The 18,481-nt window shown below is 38.6% G+C and overlaps 1 protein-coding gene across 5 annotated transcripts in view; it reads right to left on the bottom strand.

Annotated features, from left to right (window-relative positions):
- AMPH (amphiphysin) overlaps positions 1-18,481 on the bottom strand; it is a 122,978-nt gene that overhangs the window by 37,690 nt on the left and 66,807 nt on the right. For 4 of the 5 annotated variants that reach the window (XM_066191195.1, XM_066191204.1, XM_066191213.1 and 1 more), the window contains exons 3-9: positions 13,352-13,406; positions 10,115-10,209; positions 6,083-6,178; positions 4,672-4,779; positions 4,204-4,289; positions 2,500-2,575; positions 1,549-1,631 (exon numbers count right to left, since the gene is read on the bottom strand). In XM_066191195.1, the coding sequence (XP_066047292.1) occupies positions 1,549-1,631; positions 2,500-2,575; positions 4,204-4,289; positions 4,672-4,779; positions 6,083-6,178; positions 10,115-10,209; positions 13,352-13,406 (599 nt within the window). Of the gene's footprint in view, positions 1-1,548; positions 1,632-2,499; positions 2,576-4,203; positions 4,290-4,671; positions 4,780-6,082; positions 6,179-10,114; positions 10,210-13,351; positions 13,407-14,639; positions 14,659-18,481 lie in introns of those variants that run through there. The other variant, XM_066191230.1, reaches the window with a different exon arrangement.

The following is an 18,481-nucleotide window of genomic DNA, read 5'->3' as shown; positions in this document are numbered from 1 at the left end:
TATGACAGACAATCAGGGCAGACAAAACTTCCACACTGCGCTGAAAGAGACTCCCTCTGCAGGCGGGGAAACCCCTGCTGCCCAGGAAAAATTTCCCTTACTAGCCAATGGTCGTCCTCAAAGGAGCAGAGTATGAGAGCTGCCCTCGCACATAAAAGCATTTAACCGCGGTTCATCTGCTCCCCGCTGTCCCAGCTTCTTGGCCGGGGGGGCCTGTCTGGACGTTTGGCCCGGTCGGGCCCCTGCTCGCCTGCTCTCTGCGGTCCTGCTTCTTCCCTCACTGTCTACCCTGTCGGCACCTGCTCCGTCTGCTCAGCTTCACCGCTTCCCTGCAGTAGCCGGCCCCTCGCTCCGCCCGAGCGCCGTCTCCCGGCGTACCCGCCGCCTGCGCCTCCGCGCGGGGCCATCGAAGCCGCGCTCCCGCGAGAGCTGCGCAGCCTCCCCCGGCAGGGGGCGCATGAGTCCCCTGCCGATGGATGCCGCGGTGCACTCCGGGATTCTGGTGGCAACGTTCTGACGCTGGCCTCCTTTCTCCCCTTCCGTCTTTCTTTTCCCTTCCCTGCTTAACCTTCTATCCCTCTCCACTAGGGACACATATACTTCTTTATCAGTAAATAGTTCTCAGAGATAATATTTGCCTTTTTTGTGCTTGACTTTGTCTGAGAAATCTATTAAAACGAATCCCCTGCAGTTTCCCATAGAGTGGGATGCTGTAACATTGTTCAGATTGCTTATGACTAGCTGGCATTAAATGGAAATTCAGGCTTTATATATTAACTGTAAATATCACTGTGTCTTGGTAAGTCTTACATTTCAACCTTTTCTGCACATCCGTGTTAGAAATAAAATTATGGCAGAAAGGCTACATTTGTTGAAAGCAAAAAATCAGAAATACTGTGCTGGCATCCACTAACCTTAAGAAAGCACCATCTGATCTTAAACTCCTTTTGGTTTTGTGCTTTAAAACAAGATTTCACTTGAAGGTCTTTAAAAATATGGTATTTTGTGACATTCTCTTTATTTAAGCTTTTCTGCTTTTATGATGCACCCTCAGATCTTTACTTTTCCCCATAAGTAGAAGAGATAAAAGCTGACATTCAAAGGTTGGGATTCTCACCTAATAATAGGAGCTAAAAACATATCTCAATATTTCAAGGCTTTAAACAAATTATGAGAGTTAGCAACATTGCTGTAAACTAAGCATCTAAATGAGCTTAGGGTTAGTGCAAAGCTTAAGGTAGTGCACTTAGTTGGTGCAAATTGATGTTAAGTCTACTATGAACTTGGCTAAATTAAAACAGCCTTCATTCTTTTTTTGTTTTTGAAAGGACTTTCTAGAAAAAACAGTCAGTGAAGAAGGAAGCTTTGCATCTTTACTTCCTGTTGAGAAGAACTTCATCCCAGATACCTTCATCTACCATCCTGAACAAATGATGCCTATTACCCTGTTGTGCAGCAATCCCTACACGTGGTGTAGGTGATTACTACATATGCTGAAACCCACAAAGCCTGCAGCAGTGCAATTCATTAAAAAGAAAATAAATTCACCTTGGTGCCCCTTGAATGGTGAAGGCCTTGTCTGCATGCTGATCCCCCAGCTTTGACATCACTTCGTATAGTTTGTGGCATAACTGTGAAAAGAAAACAGTTGCCTGAGTTTATGTGAACAACCATAGTCATGATTAAAAACATAGGTGATAAATCCGGTCTGATAAATAACTTGATAACTTTATGTTGCAATATAAAACCTTCCAAAAATTTTCAGTGCCATGTATAGCAAAAGCCTAAACAGAAATCCGTCAAAATCCACAAAATCAAAGATATTAGCAGTTCTTCAAAAACATGAGCCATTTTTTAGAGAACAAGTTTATAAATGTGACTGACTACTATGTGAGCTCTCATCAAGGAGGTAATCTGAAGTTGAAAGCAACATGGGCAGCCAAGAAGATCCATGTTTTCCCCTGAAAAATCTAATCCAAATTTTCACAGAGCTTCGGTAAAGCGAGTTTTCAAAAAATTTTTTGTTTTAATTTGAAGGTTGCTATAGATAATATGCAACTATTTAGCCAGGTACATTCAAAAGATCTTCAATGAAACAGCTTGATTTGCCTAACAGTCACAGATAAAATACTGCATTTCTGACAATGCATATAGCAGACTTGAAGGGAAGGTTTGACACATTTTTCTTGTACTGATTGAAGCAAAGAGGTGCTTAGCAATTAGACACAGCAAAAATACTGAAGGCAACAGTAATTATCAAAATAGAAAGCGAATTTAGTGCTACAACTGATAATGCACTGCAATCCAAAATTGGAGGGGCTGCTCCTTCCTTAGGGAGAGAACAAATATGGCAAGTAGAAATGAATATGATGATTATACCACAAATCTGGATCTATGGCAAATTCTCATGTGTGCCTCTGCTAGATTTCTACTATAAGACATTTTTAGCTGTCATGTGTATCATAATCCATTATACATGAGATAGTCAGTTTTACTCACTAAAGCTATTTCCTTGTGAAACTTGGCTTCAAGGCTGGATACATTTTTGAAGGTGTTCACATAGAAGCCAATTCGTCTACGAAGGACGGCACAAAGAAAGGAAAAAGAGAATAAAAGATATGTGTAGGAGGGCCACAAAGACAGATTAATTAACTGTTTTCTGGACTACAAGCAACATTCTTGACTATTACTCTCAGCAAAGCAAATGATGAAATTTCAAAATTTCAGACAAGTTTGTTCATGATTATTTCCATTAGTGTTAAGATACGTATTTCACACTGTTCAATCAACCATGTTGAGACTACTTCATGTCAGATGTCTTCAGCCTTTTTTCAAGAAGAGTGGAAAAGTATGGTCGCAAGTGCAGCACAAGCAGAGGGAAGGCAAGATGCTGTGGGCATCCATCTCCCACCAGACAGCACACAACTGTTTCTTGAAAGGAGAAAGGTATCATTCCAGCACTGTGAGCCGCTGTGCCCAAACCTTATGACAGCATCAAGGTAATGCACTTGCATCTGGAGTCAGCTTTAATGTATGCTCAGTACAGCCCAGGTGTGGGTGTCCCAAGCTCTGCTCTGAAACACATGCACATGTATATAAGAGAAAGAAATTTAATATAGACTAGACATTTCTGTGCATGTAGTCAAGAATCTGCTTATTTGGGGTGAATGATTACATACTTCTACATTTCAAAAGTAGAAGCTGTTTTCTTAGGTTTTGTTTTATTCTTCTTCCTATTTAAAACATTCATGTATAATTTCTCCCAACATTTATTAATGAAAATTATATTTGGAATAAGGATAAACCTGTAAAATGTAAACTCAATAGATAATTTTCTTCCTGAAAAATTGTAATAACTAAAATAAAAAACTCTGAAAGCAATTGCTTTCTAAATTATGTGTATTGCTCAAATTAAATCTACCTTTCCCTGAGACTAGATACTGCTTTTTTATACAAAACTTACTGAAGTAAAAGGGCCCTTACTCTAAGTCATTCATATGCAGTTTTACTTTTAGTAGGCCCATAAAACAATTATCTTGAAGTTCTAAGAAGGTTTACACTGAAATAAGCAGAACCATAGCAGGAAAATCCTCTATTGGTCTGAAATTTAACAGGATTTAATTTAGAAGACAGAGAAGACAAAGGATACTTCACATTTCCACTCCAGACTGTCAGTTGTTAAAGAACATAATACACTAGTGAGATGCTTATTTTTCTACTGCTTTTGTTTTCCCATTCATATTGTCTGCATAAACACAATTTATGATTAAACATCTTGACTGAATGACCTATGCCATCAAATCATTTAACATCACAACATATCAGTGAAAAACTGTAAAATGTGTCTTCTGGTGTAGTTAAAATAAAAATGATCTATAAATAGACACAGATCACCACAGACCACTCTGTGCTCTAGCATAATTATTTACTCACAAAATGGAAACCTTTTTGCACCTCAGAATGAAGATAGGGTAATGAATCTCAAGGGCCAACAAACATTGAAAGAAATAAGTATAAATACACTTACAGTACATACATTTTTGGAGCACTTGCATACATTTTTCCTTTTATTATTTCAAAAAGGTAATGGATGGAATCTTCAAGAACCCAACAATCCATTTTCTATCAGCTCATTAAAATCCCCTGATTCCTTTTCCTTATTCCCCATTTAAGGCCTTGCATACAGTATCTCTCTAGGCTTACCGTGACCACAGAGATGGCAACTCTTCTTGCAAGTCAGTGTTAAACTCTTCAAACACTTTCTGTGCTTTTTGAAATTCTTCTTCTGCCTAAACCAAAATGAAACAGGTGACTTCTAAAATCACGATGACATAACAAAACCAAAATTATTTTTCTGTGGTTTTCTTGGTGGGTCTTTTATAATTTTTTTTAACAAAAGATGTTACTCAGTCCCACACCATGGAGGCCAATACAGAATTTGCTGTCCCCTCAGTTTCATCAAGAGAGAAAGTTAGATCTCAAACAGGACTCCTTTTTGAAAGATGCTGACCATGCCTACCACATGAACCAAAGTACTCAGTATACATTTATGCGTAGAGATGTTATTCCTAAGAGAGCAAAAGGAAGAGAAATTTTCTGCTCAGTCTCTGTACAGAGAAGAATGCCACCCAGTCTCCCCAAGTCTTCTGCCAGCATGTTTCTGATTGCTACCTTGGTTATTCTGCCCTCATCTTTTCTTTTTGAGCTCTGCAGGGCTTCTAGATGATGCCTTGCACTGTCGTAGTCCACTAGCTTTCTGCTTCGTTTTGCAATGCGAGTCTGCACAGAGGTAGAAATGAAAGTAAATATAAGGAGCAGTTTTTAAAAAGCAGTTTTTACTTATGTTGTCAATTTAGTTTTTGACATATTTTTATTCTCCCTGAATTATTGTATCATGTAGAAGGAACATGGAAATGGTAAAAAAGAAAAACTAATCACATTATTTTAAATGAGGAATCAATTTACATATAGTTTGGAAAGGGTTTTCATGGGTGTACGGATTACAGGCCTTAGAGTTGAGGTATCAGTGTTACATAAGATTTTCTTATGTCTTAAGTCACATTCTCTAGAATCAGTGAACCTGTTAAACTCACAGTAACACTATCTTTTCCCCTTACATACAGTGTGAAAATTCAGCAATTAATGCATTTTTTCTGGAGTTAGAAAAATGCTAAAATATACTCTATATAGTTGTTCTGACACATACCTACAATACTGGAGCTCAAGATACACATGTAGATATACTTTGATATAGACTTTACAACACTATATATTATATGTAAAATCCACATACTGAGAGGGCATAAACCCAGTTTGATTTAAAAGCGAGTTTAGGACTGTACATCACTAATGTTGGAATTTTTAGATTATTTTTCCTTAGTCCTTGATGTAAATTACAAAGTGTAATTTACATCAAGGTGAGTGTTACCTACTCAATTATAAATTACCACAAAAAAAAAATCCAGTTGTGCCCATACAATTATATTCAAATATAAAAGTATCTGCCTCTCACCTATAGTTCTTCATTATCCTCACACGTTTCATTTAGCAGTTATCTCTCTGGACTGTACACCAGATGGGCATTTGGCAGAGGCTAGAATCTGTATAACATTTTCTTGTGATGTGTATTACAAAATCTTTTTATAACTAATTAAAAGACAGGAACCATGGCTTAGATTAAAGGAAGATACTCATGGGTACATCTAGCCAATAACAGAAAGCCTACTTTCCATGTAATTTGTCTGGCATTTTAACAGCTGAAGAGCTTAATGTGTCCTTATTGAAGTTGGTTAAATTAGCTCATACCAAAGAAACAGGAGCAGAAAAAAGCATAAAAGTTTCCTCTACAAAGGCTAATTACTTCCAAGGACTGTGGCATGAAAAATATTTTTGTTCATTTGGAAAATCAGCCCTGCCTAATGTCAGGAATTCACTTACAGAACAGTATCTTGTACATTACAGGAGAGCATGACTTCTACCTCCCACCTTTTTTCATTTTTTTTGCTTGTAATCTAATTTTCAATTTATTTTGCAACTCAACAGGACTTTAAAACTTGTTTTTTATAGAAAACCATTACTTTACTTTGATATCAGGAAATTGTCCTAGATATGTATCCAGGGTTAACAATGACCCATCCACCAGTTTTTGATGGAAGTCTTCCCAAAGTTCATCACATTTCTGAAAAGGTAGAAAGGAGAAAAATGTACTTAGTAGTTTAATGCCACTCTAAACCTAGAAGAAATACAAAAGTAATTGACAAAGATTAATCTTTCTGAAGTTCTAAAATGTTTTTTATGGAAATAAATCAGAACATAAACATAAGGTGAATGAAAAGGAATACCTTGATGTTTCAAGTTCAATTCACAACAAACTAAGAATAAACTTAATAACTAGCTTGTGTTTTCATTATTTCAAATAGTAACTGCTATGTGAAAATAGGGACGTTATGGATTCAAGGTGTTCCTCAGGGTTTCAGGTACCTGAGGGTCAGTAACGCAGAATCTGAACCTGGCCTAGCTCTTGAGTCTAGGTATGTCCACGGATGATGAACCTTGCTTACATAGAAAGGAAGCACAACAAAAAAACAGAAGAGAAAATAAAGGAAAAGGTCTTTCCATCTCATTCTTTTTGTGCCATTAAGGTACATTTGATGAAATGGCTCATGCAGAAAAGAACTCTACCTTGTGCTGCTGGAGAACTGGAGTGACAGATACGAAACATCCCAACATCAGCTGGCAAAATAAACAAAATCCACACTCCCACCACCTTCCTCTGCCCTGAAGGTACAGTGCTTTTCCCCAGTCCCCTTTGGAGCTCTGGGGTAGTCACCAGGAGAACCCCCCTGTACTTTTCTTATTTTTATGAACATATTGATGCAGCTCATGTGACAAGGACTATATGGGTGAGATTCCTTATTAGAAGCTAATCCTGTTATATGGACATAGTGCTTGAGGTCCTGGGTTTTCCACTGAACAAATCATTAATACGTGTTAAACATCCTGATTCCCCCTTTCTTTGCACATTTCAAAAATCCCTTAACATCCTTCCCTTTGATGGGAGGGAGGCTAATGGGTGTAAGCATGGCTGTTATCCTCACTGACAAGTCTGGAAAACTATTTCCAAGTGTTTGTTTTATCATAACCTACTATACGGCATATTATAAATGCTGTGTGATGCCAGCTTTCAGTTCATTCATTTCCTATTCTAACAGAGTCCCTAATGAATGATTAGAATCCATTAAACATGTTTAAAAGAAATACCTCATTTATTAACACAGCATTTAATCACAGTGGTACACAAAGCACCACAGCATTAGATCATAGAAAGCAACTGCCAGTCTTGTATGTTTGCCTTTGTAACTTGCTGATATGTATTTTGAACAAGTTAAAATAATGGAGATTTTCTGAAAGCTAATGGACTCAAACAACATTGTGGAAGGATTCTTTAAGCCATCATCTTTCCTACTATACAGAATAAGAGCTTTTAAGTAGATCCCTTTTGGAATGATCATTTATATCCCAAAATGAACTGATACATAATTCTTTTTTACTTTAGGCTGAGATCACAGAATTACAGAACCACAGAATCTACTAGGTTGGAAAAGATCTTTGAGATCATCAGGTTTAATCTGTGACTTAACACCACCTCATCGACTGTAACAGGACACTAAGTGCCACATCCAGTCATTTCTTAAACACCTCCAGGGATGGTGACACCACCACCTCCCTGGGCAGCCCATTCCAATGCCAAATCACTCCTTCAGTGAAAAAAGGGCTGGACATTCTTCCTAATGTCCAGCCTAAACTTCCCCTGCTACAGTTTAAGGCTGTGTTCCCTTGTCCTATTGCTGTTGCCTAGGAGAAGAGACTGACCCCCACTTGGCTATAGCCTCCTTTCAGGGAGTTGTAGAGAGTGATAAGGTTTCCCCTGAGCCTCCTTGTCTCCAGGCTAAACAAACCCAGCTCCCTCAGCCGCTCCTCATGAGACCTGTGTTCCAGACCCTTCACTAGTGTTGTTGCCCTTCTCTGGACATGCTCCAGCATCTCAAAATCCTTCCTAAACTGAGGGGCCCAGAACTGGACACAGCACTCAAGGTGTGGCCTCACCAGTGCCATGTATAGGGGAAGAATGACCTACCTGCTCCTGCTGGCCACACTATTCCTGATACTGGCCAGGATTCCATTGGCTTTCTTGGCCACGTGGGCACACTGCTGGCTCATGTTCAGGCTGCTGCCAATCAGCTGCTGCCTCAGGTCCGTTTCTGCCTGGCCACTGTCCAGCCACACTGCTCCCAGCCTGTAGTGCTGCAGGGGGTTGTTGTGGCCAAAGTGCAGGACCTGACACTTGGTCTTGTTAAACCTCATATTGTTGGATTCAGCCCATCAATCCAGCCTGTTCAGGTCCCTCTGCAGAGCTTTACTACCCTCCAGCAGATTGACACTTGCACCCAACTTGGTGTGAATGCAAACTTGCTAATTGTAGATTAATCCCCTCATCCAGATCATCAGTAAAGATCTTAAACAGAATTGGGCCCATACACACATCCCTGGGGGACACCACTAGTGACCAGCCACCTACTGGATGCAGCACTATTCACCACCACTCTTTGGGTCTGGCCATCCAGCCAGTTTGTAACCGAGAAAGAGTGCTCCTGTCTAAGCCATGGGCAGCCAACTTTTTCAGGATTATTGTTCCCACAGACTTGTGGACATCGAAGTGGCTCAGCAGGTCACTAACTGCTTCCTTCTGGGTTACAGGGGATCTATTCTGCTCCCTGTCCCTATCTACCAGGCCTCTTAAGAGGCCATTTGTCCTAAGGAACACCTGTCTTGTTGTTGACAATTGAGGCAGAGAAGGTGTTAAGTACCTCAGCCTTTTCCTCATCTTTGGTAACTATATTCCTCATGTACAGTAAAGAAGGGAGGTTTTGCTTGGTCCTTCTTTTGATATTATTGTATTTATAAAACCACTTTTTATTATCCATTACAGAAGTGGCCAGGTTAAGATCTAACTAAGTTTTTGCCATTCTAATTGATGCACAAATCTACCTTTGTGATTATGTACTGACAAAAATCAGGAGATTTTGTAATATTGCCCATGAGTCTCTTATTAAGAAAACACACCTAGAATTTATCTTTACATCTAATAGAGCTTAAGAGCCAAATTTTGGTCCTTTCACACTCAACTAAAAATTTCTGAGTGCAAAATTTAATAGTCTACAGATAAAAGACAAGGTACTACAGCAAGATGCAACATGAGATTTCCCTGCTGTTTAACCTAAAACAATATAAAAAACCTAAACCAATCAAACAAAAAATATGTATCTTAAATCAGGCAGTGTGGAAGTTGAGTGCTTTTAAAATCAAAACCCTTTGCAGCAGGGAAGGGTAGGAGAAGGCAGCCGTAGAGAAGAAAAGCAATCTGTACACTGCTCTGTGATCAGGTTTACTGTTAATTATATTATCAAAGAGGCCTTGCAAATGAATGCCAGGTGGTTAGAAACTTCATTGACAACCGTTTGCACTTTCTTGTCACCACCAACACATTTGCTGACAGACTTCCTCCAGAACTGGGACTCTTTAAGCAGGCAATTGAGTGCACCTCAAGTTAAATTCCTGCTTCGTTGTCTGGAAAAACCTGTTCTTCCCTAATCACTGGAGGAATGTAAAAATTTGCCTTTGAATTCCATGTTCTTCTCAGAGAGAGGCGAGTGTCTCATAAGACATCCTGTTTAGTACCAATGGCACAGCACAAAAGGATAAGCAGATCTGATAATTTTTAACAATCTTTTAAACTGAGAATCCGATCTGTAAAACTGCATGTAAGATACCTTTTACAAACTTGTCAGTCAGATGCTGTCAGGACCAATTCTGCTCACACTGATGTTATCTCAGTGGGAGCTTTTATCAGCTAGGTCATACAACAGACACTGCAAGTGCTGCATCTGGCCAGCAGGAGCTGCATTTCACAAGATCCATAATTTATATGCTAAGAAAACAGGATTTAACATGACATAAAGGATTAGGGTCAATTTTGGATGCACACTTCTCCTCAACGGCTCAGATTAACCCATTTGCATCCAAAATACTTTTTCCCTCTTTCCATACATCTTACCTCTCCAATCATTTTCACATCTTCACGTCCATACCAGTCTGGCTCATATACCTCATGAAGAGACTCTGTAAGCTTCTTTGAGGCATCTTGCATTCCTGCAGTTAGACAGAAAGAGGAACATAGAGGTGCAAACTACAAAAAATAGTTGCTATATATCTTTATTTTCAGCCACGTGTACCCACTATACTATTCCCTCTGGCAAATTTAGAAAAGAGATACCTGAACTTGGGAAGAGTGCTGTAATGGACGTGGTTTTATGAAGAATCTTGTATGGTCACCCAGTAGGTTTAGAAGTTTGTGGAGCCCAGTGCTTATTTATGTTTGCAACAGGGTGGTGCCTGCAGAGGATTGTGTGAAGCCAAACTCATCAGTCACTTTTGGAACTCTTGTTACCACAGCTGGAACAAGAACAGGGGCTATTGATGGTTATCACTCTGTAATACACAGAGGAGCTGGCTTAAATGTAAAATAGATTCAATGATATTATGAGAAAGGCCCTAAATCTATCCTCAGTGAGATCAGTTTGATCCCCACTAAATAAAAAAACACCCTCAGTGAAGGCACTGGGGTTTGCATTTTGATACAGCATGAATCCATTAGATGCTGAATAAGGTTCTCAATCCAGTGAAACCAAACTCATATCACCTAACTTTCTAAGAGTTCAGAATAAGTAATTTTAAAATGACAACTTTTATTCCAACTTCTTTTTCAAAATCTCAAAAAACCTTGAATTGCTTACTTAGCATTAACTTTTTCTTTAAAAAGCACATTTTCTTCTCTAATCAAAATCTGTTTGCTATCTTGAAAATATCTCCAAGTATGATCTGCAGATTTAACTGCTCAGTGAATGAATTTAGGAATAACATAAATATTTTTGTTTTCTGCACAAAGAAACATTAACAAGTGGAAAAGGAAAATTAATTTGAAACTTGAATGTGTAGAAGAGCAGATTTGATATAGTCAGTTAGTATTCCATCACGCACTCCCAAAACACATGCTATAAATATGACAGGAAAATAAATGCAGGAATGTACCCTTCCTAATAAGAAAACGGTGATCTATGGAATGGATAGGATAGGAAAACAGATACTGAAAAAGCTGGAAGTACATGCCTGTTCTCAGTCTTTGAGTACAAAAGAGAGAATAACATGGGGGAGAACAAGTACAAAGGAAATACTGGTGTTTAGAGGGTATACAATTTTTTGACCTTAAATCAAAAGGTGCTGAGCCAAAACAGAATATTTGATCTCTTCAGGAATTGTCTTGGGGGTGGTTTTTAATGACAGAGTGCATATTATACTATTAGGATAGCACAAGAATTAAGATGTATTTCTTCCTTTTCTCCTTCATGGTTAATTCTTAGAATGATGTATCTGCAGCTAAGAAAGTGTTCCCCTGAATAAAAAGGATTTGGGGTTTTTTTTTGCCTTAGAAGATACAAAATTACAATCAAATACAGATGATCTTCATGTATATTTTTAGGCAGGACTCATTTAAAATCTTTATTGTCACTGCAAATTAATCAACTCAAGAGGTAAGGCAAACCCAACAGAGTATCTCTTTGCTTAAGAAAGCAGCTTCTCTTCAATCAGGGTGAACGTACAAACCAGGAGGGTTTGTTCATCTCTGCTCACACTTGATCCTTTCTGATACCTGAACTTCTGCCCTTAAGCACTCTGTGTGGTAAACCTGTGACAGAGGTTCCTATGGCAGGCAGGCTAGCACAGCTGCTAGATAACCCCTCCTGACACTTGCACTCAGCTCAGTCACAGACCACACTGACACCTTTTCCTAGGCTTTCTTTCTTAAGTATTACAGGACTCAGGCATATATCTGCTTAAGAGAATAAGTAAAACACACCTAATATGCCATGCTTGAGTCATACCAAAACTGCACCAACTTTTACACTTTTTTTCTGTTCTGAGAATTGGATAATCATCCATTCTACCACATTCCTGAAAAAAAAATCAGTCAAATCCAGCTGCAGAGTCAGGCAAATGGGCAGTAAAGTATTTGGCTTTTTTCAGTCAGGGGCTTCAATCTGACATTTCCAGGCTAAGATCATCCATTCTACTCCCTCTGATTACATCTATACCAGGTTTACTACAATACACCAAATGAATGTAGAGGTAAATACCAATCCAGTGAATTCCCATTCTTTTTCATACCTCTGGACATAAACTTTCAGTGTCCAATGATTTTTTGTTTGGCTGGTTTTCACATAGAATTATTTCTTACACACTGATACCTTTTAAGCATTATTTAGCACTAAATTTAAGAGGATTAGTGTCTTAGTCTTAGTCAGAGATTGCTTTCTCTCTCTTGGCTGTTTTCAGCTGCTATCACTGAGAAAGACAAATTGTTAAAAGCAAGTCACTAAAGTACTAAGAAATGTGAATTTTTACTGCTGATGAGCAGCTAGAAATTTATATTTAGTATCAATTGTTCATTCAGTACTACTTGTTGGTAATTGGGTCCTTTATTTAATAGCTAAAAGTGCCAAAATATTTGAGTCACTTAGGAAAAATGTTACTAATTAATCCAGTAACTGAAGACTGAGCTTCTCAGATTAAATGATCCCTAGCCTCTAACTCCTCCAAAGAGAGGTGGCATGAGAAAGAGAACACTTTCTCTTCTTTCACGGCATACAGTGCTCTGTTTAGTGTGTTGGATTTACAAATGTCTACTGGGATTTAAATGACTGATTACTAATCTCTGATATGTAAGCACTGGTTAGTGAACTTCTGCTACTTAGATTTTCAATGTAGTATCAAGAGACATCACATTTGACTTTTAAACTTAAAAAAAATAGATTAAGCAGCCAGAAATAGATGAGAAATCACATTATCACAGGGAGCGTGGTTTTGGAGGAAGCTTGTCATCCAACTAGTAATCACCTGGAAATATTACAGTTGTGGAGATCAAGAAATCCCATGCCTTGCATGAGGTACTTCATATTCTAGCATTTGCAAAGATGAATAACAAGGTGTGTAGACTTTGTGGGTGCTGAAAATGCATGCAACATGAGAATCTGGGCAGCGGAGGATGCACACAAAGGACAGTCAAGAATGCAAGACTGTACATACATGAGTTGACATTGAGGGTACAGAATCCCTAGCATCAGGTTAAAGAGAACCTTACTTGTATTTGTCTTTGTATACTTTAAACAAGCTTACTTGTCTCAATTTTTTAAAAAAGTTTGCTTTATGAAAGCAAGATATAAAATTTAAAAATCACCTTTAATGGCTGCCAAATATCCTCTCAGTTCTCTCTGGAGTCTGGAACCCTCTGCCTGAAAAAGAAGAAAAAAAACCCCATGGAAGTGAAAACACATGCCAGTTATGTTTAATGCCTTGAAATATGCATGCAGTATGTCAAACAAAAACTAAAAGCTATTTAAGGAGCTACCTGATTAATAGTGTCACATGTTGCAAGCATGAACAGATTCATATGAAAAGGGAACCTGGCAAAGGAGGTTTGCATAGTGTACTCCTTAGGCTAGAATTTCTGGGTTTATTTTATCAATCATCTGTACAGGAAAGACTCCACCAAAAGAAAGAAAGGTATATTTTACAGCTAAGGTGCAGTTCAAGTCAGCCGGGCCTATGGCCTAATCTGAAACACAAGGAAGTATAATCAAAAATGGTGAACTTCCACTGGAAACCACTCAAATGAGGCCAGTCTAGACCTGAAGAAAGTTCTACCCTTACACAAGTTGTTTACTATATTTGCAAGCAATTCCCCAAGTATTCTAGAATTTTAATATTTTGCAAGTAGATAACTATTAAAATGCAATAACTTTAGTTACTTTGTTCTGCTTGATTAGCGCATCTTGCAGTCTACTGTGAAATCTTGACTGTTTCTTTGGAAAATATACCAAAATTATTTTTCTTTCTCTTTGAAAAACCTTTGAAATACTCAGAGAAAACAATGGATTTTGTTACTTTGTCTCTGACTGTATGGTAAGTTGGACTTGTGTCACAGTTCCTAGGATTTCCAAAGAAACCTGTGCTACACACATACTTTATTGATAAAAAGATGCTGTCCAGGACACGTTCAATAGCCTGAAAATTTTTGAAACAGTCCACATTTGCCAGTTTCCAGTATCTTTCAAATTATTTATCTAAGCAGTTGGAAACTACAGGAATATCAGCTTGCAGTCACATTTTCTCACATACAGCTACACCATATGGAAAAATCATCAGCAAAATATGACTGACAGCTTCAAAATATGACTGACTGCTTTGGAGTTTCTCTCATATTTTTCATGTGAAAATCAGAACCTAAAGGGTGCACGTGAATCATGTGAATACTTTAGAAGGCAGAAGGTATAAGCTGTTATAACTCAACTCAAAGGATGTCTGATGTCAGTAAAGGATTTTCCATCAGCAACTTCAATGCTCAGAGCATTCAGACACAGATGATCATAAGAAATTCAGTTTGTTAGGGGCTATCTGATGCTTAAAATCCATCATAGCTGCAGCCATGTTAAGTCGAAATTGTTCTGAAAAAATACTTGTCTCACCAGTACACAAAATACAATCCAGATTACTCCAAGATCACTTCTCCCAGCTTCTTGAAGGGAACTGTAGGCCTTTAGAATGGGATCATCAGCAGCGCCCACCCCCATCTCTCAAATTGTAGTGCACTATAAGAAGAGAGCAGCTGTTCAACCTCCTGGAAATATTAAAGTATTTGGAAAGTAAAAATGCCTGAGTGGGCAAAGAAAGCAGACTGAATTCAGTTTATGGATTCAACAAACAGAAGCTTGTTTTTACACTAATTTGATCATAAACAAGTCACCTATAGCTCTCAAGTCTTTTAATAGACTGAAGTCTGGGCAGAGGAATACACCCACCAGGGTGGTATCTGAAAAGCTGCTGGGTAACAGCAGGTGTGAAGGAGCAGCTAGCCCCCCAGTCATTCTCTGGTTTGGGACCATATTCACTCCAAGAAAAGGACTCCAAGGAAAGGCAACCTCTTCCCCTGCTTTGGAATCAAAGCTGCATATCAAAACAAGGACTAGACATGTGCAGGGAGAGTATCAGTGGATTTAACCTCAGATTTAATTCCTTAAGAAAAACTGAAAGTTCTGGAGTAGTAGCTTGATGTTATGTCCTTTAAGAACAAGTGTCATTACAACACATTATTTCATGCTACATAACACAGCAGAAGCTAATTTCCTTCTGTGCTCAAGTGGTAGGCAAGGGGATGACAGATGTTGTCTGTTTTCTGTGGACCAAGGCATTAAGTGGTCAATGCTTCCACAGAAGAAAGGAGATTGTACCCAGGAGCAAATTTCTTGATCTCATATCAAGAGGATATAAGATCAAGAAGAGGAGGATCAGCCAATACTTGGCAGAAACTAGATGGAAGTTCCCCTTTTATCCATGCCAGTCTCCTCCTGGGAGGATCCCTTGTACTGTGAGGGGTCACATGAAGGCACAGAAGTTATCTTTTCACTTCATACCTTTTTTGGCCTGAGCTATTGTGGTAAAAATGGAAGGTACAGAAACTTGGTTCTTCATCATGGTCCATCTGAACAGGTGGCCATATAGTAACAACTTCTAGTTATTAAAAAATCTCTGGTGTTCCAGAAGCAGCAAACCACAGTTGGAAGGCTGAGAGCCTCCTTAGCTGATTTCATGTCCAGTTTTATTCATACACATGGTGTCTTGTCGCTAGGACTAAGCAGCACACCACAAATGTCAGGGCTTTGCTCAAACACTGTTTATAACTATACTGCTATGCAGCTTTACAACTCCTATCCTAAACCACTGTTAGATCTGTTGTGCTTGGTTACCATTGTGCATCATCAGCAATTGCTGTTCAGGGAAATGTGTAAGAAAAAGTCAAAGTAGTAAAACATAATGTGCTGTTATGAGTTCTGACACTTCATTCGAAAGAATAATTTTAATGTGCATCTCCTACAGTCTAGGTTACCAACAAGCCACAAACACCTGAAGTACCTAAGCATGATAGAGTCATATGACTTTTCCCTCATTACCAATTGTTGTGTGATGTGAGACTGAAAAATCCATGAGCAAGGCCCAGCTACTACTGGATTTGAGAGAAAGTCTCTCAGTTTCAATGGCAATAAAACCAGACCTTTCTAAAAATACCAGAAATGAAATCAGCATCAAAAGCCCTCAGCCCTGTGAATTCTGAAAAACGTGCATCTGGTCTATACATTTTCTATAGTAAAGTCATTATTAATGAAGACAGATATACTTTTGTCACCTAACAGACTAATTAAAATTCATAAGATGGAACTACTGCATTGCTAACTATGCACATCTTGCAATACACACATACAGGTTTTAGAAAGTACTTTTTAAAAGTTTGTTATGTATTTAATGTTGTCCCTTTAGGGTGTTTACTCGTACACTCCTACTTTCTGGTCTATCAAATTAAAACATCCAGTGGCTCTGAAACCACTACTCCAAGTACCTTCATTAAAGCCATGAATTTTGTTAAATAAGATGTAGCTTCTTGAGGGAGAATGAAAGGTAGGTGCCTTTTCACCAATGTTGTATCCCTCTGAAATAAAATTTCCCAAGACAGCACTGACACTTCCTTTATAATTTCATAATTTCTTTCATTTATTCTAATTAAGTCAGCAAAACGAGTCAGGGTTTTATAAGATGTAAGCAACTTCAGAGGAAAGTCTCAATAGCAAACTTCTCACAACCAGTTTGTTTGATAACACTATGCGTGTCCTACCCAGACTCCAGCACCAAAAATCAGTGCTCTTAGCTCACCTGGTCAAACTCAATACACAAATCACCAAAAATCTATTACATAATCCTGTTTAACTTTACATAAGAGCAAGGGAGGCATGTCATCAATCCAAACCAACATCCATTTTGGGGAAAGTCAACACAGTTCTTCACAGCAATGTCCCAATTAATCATTTGTTGCTTTGAGCAATTAGCCTATCGCCTTTCTGTTCTCTGGTCTCATCGTATGATCAGTATTATATAGCTGCATATATAACACATGCACTCAGTGAGATAAGAAGGTTCAGTGTTTCAGGATCTAGCAATCTACAGCCACAGGCCTTAAATACCCTGACGGCAGCATTAGGCCTTTTCAGTACTACTGATTCTTGGGTCTGTTTAGTTTTGGTTTTCTTTTAAACTCATAGCATTTAACCATATCTTAGCTTTGGAAGTAAGAAAAAAGAGAGCCACAGCACTGCTGGCTGTGAGACTGAGACCTAAAAAAAGTTAATTATGAAAACTAAAACCCCATAGTTTCTGTCTAACCAGCTTTTGTTTCCTGATGGATTAGAAAAACTATTGCATCCACTCAGAAATTAAAGACAACCTTGCCTCCACAAAAGTTGTAATTGGATGACCTATTTGCCAGGAATCATGAATTTACAGCTTTCCAGTCAGAAGAGTTTGATTTTTCTATCATGTCACGCACAGGATGTAAACACAACACCTTTTCCCAGGAAAGATCAGCACATGAATGACATACAAAACCCAAATATATCACTCCAATTTAGTGAGAGGCAAGAACATTGAAAAATTTGAACCTGGAGCGCAGGGTAATTAATAACAAATATAATAATAATAACATGAACAAGAACAATTAAAAATTTAAATTATTAATGCAGCTCTAATTAATACCGAAATTTTGTAATTCCATTGCTAAGACATCAGAGAAATAGCTGAAAAGGAAACATTTTTTGTATCACCTGGAAGACATTCTTTATTGTAATGTGCTGTTACTTGTCACAGTGTTGAGCAGTGCTGTCTCTTTATTCATAAACACTTTAGGTACTATTTACTGCTAAGTCTTTTACAGAACTCTGTAGTATGAAAAAAAAATAACTATTACATTAAGAAAAGCTTAACATAATAAAAAAAAATGCTCCTTGGACAGATCTGTAATTCGATATGAAATCTATCCGCTTGTCAGAGTACTCTATTTTACCATTTATTAGTGTCTTGGTTTAGAAGACAGGTGTCTGCCAAGGAAGGTGGGAACCTCCCTTGGAATGGAGAATATGACCCCCTTCCTTCCAAATTATTTTAACTGAAATTAAGGGGCTTTCACACAAAGATACGGGAAAAAGAATAACGGTTCTTTACTAGTTTATATGTAACAAGACAAACAATCACAACGGCAGCAACAACAAACAGAACCAGAAACCCCATGACGGCCTTCCCTCAGCTGGTGTAGTTACGGTCACAGCCGGCAGGGGATGCTGGTGGCTCCTGGCCGGGCAGGGCAGGTGGGATGATTCCCCCACAGCTGCAGGGGGCGCTGTGGAGCGAGTTTCAGCCATCTCTCTCCACATGGTAATGGTGGACACAGCTGGCAGAAAGGGATGGAGAAGGGGCTTCCTTTACAAAC

The sequence above is a fragment of the Chamaea fasciata genome, unplaced genomic scaffold (genome assembly GCF_029207755.1).
Source record: "Chamaea fasciata isolate MVZ Bird 193981 ecotype frontalis unplaced genomic scaffold, bChaFas1.0.hap1 SCAF_1, whole genome shotgun sequence".
In the NCBI taxonomy this organism is placed as follows: Eukaryota; Metazoa; Chordata; class Aves; order Passeriformes; family Sylviidae; genus Chamaea; species Chamaea fasciata.
Note: the sequence above shows the minus strand (reverse complement) of the source record. Positions and strands in the feature narration are given on the sequence as shown.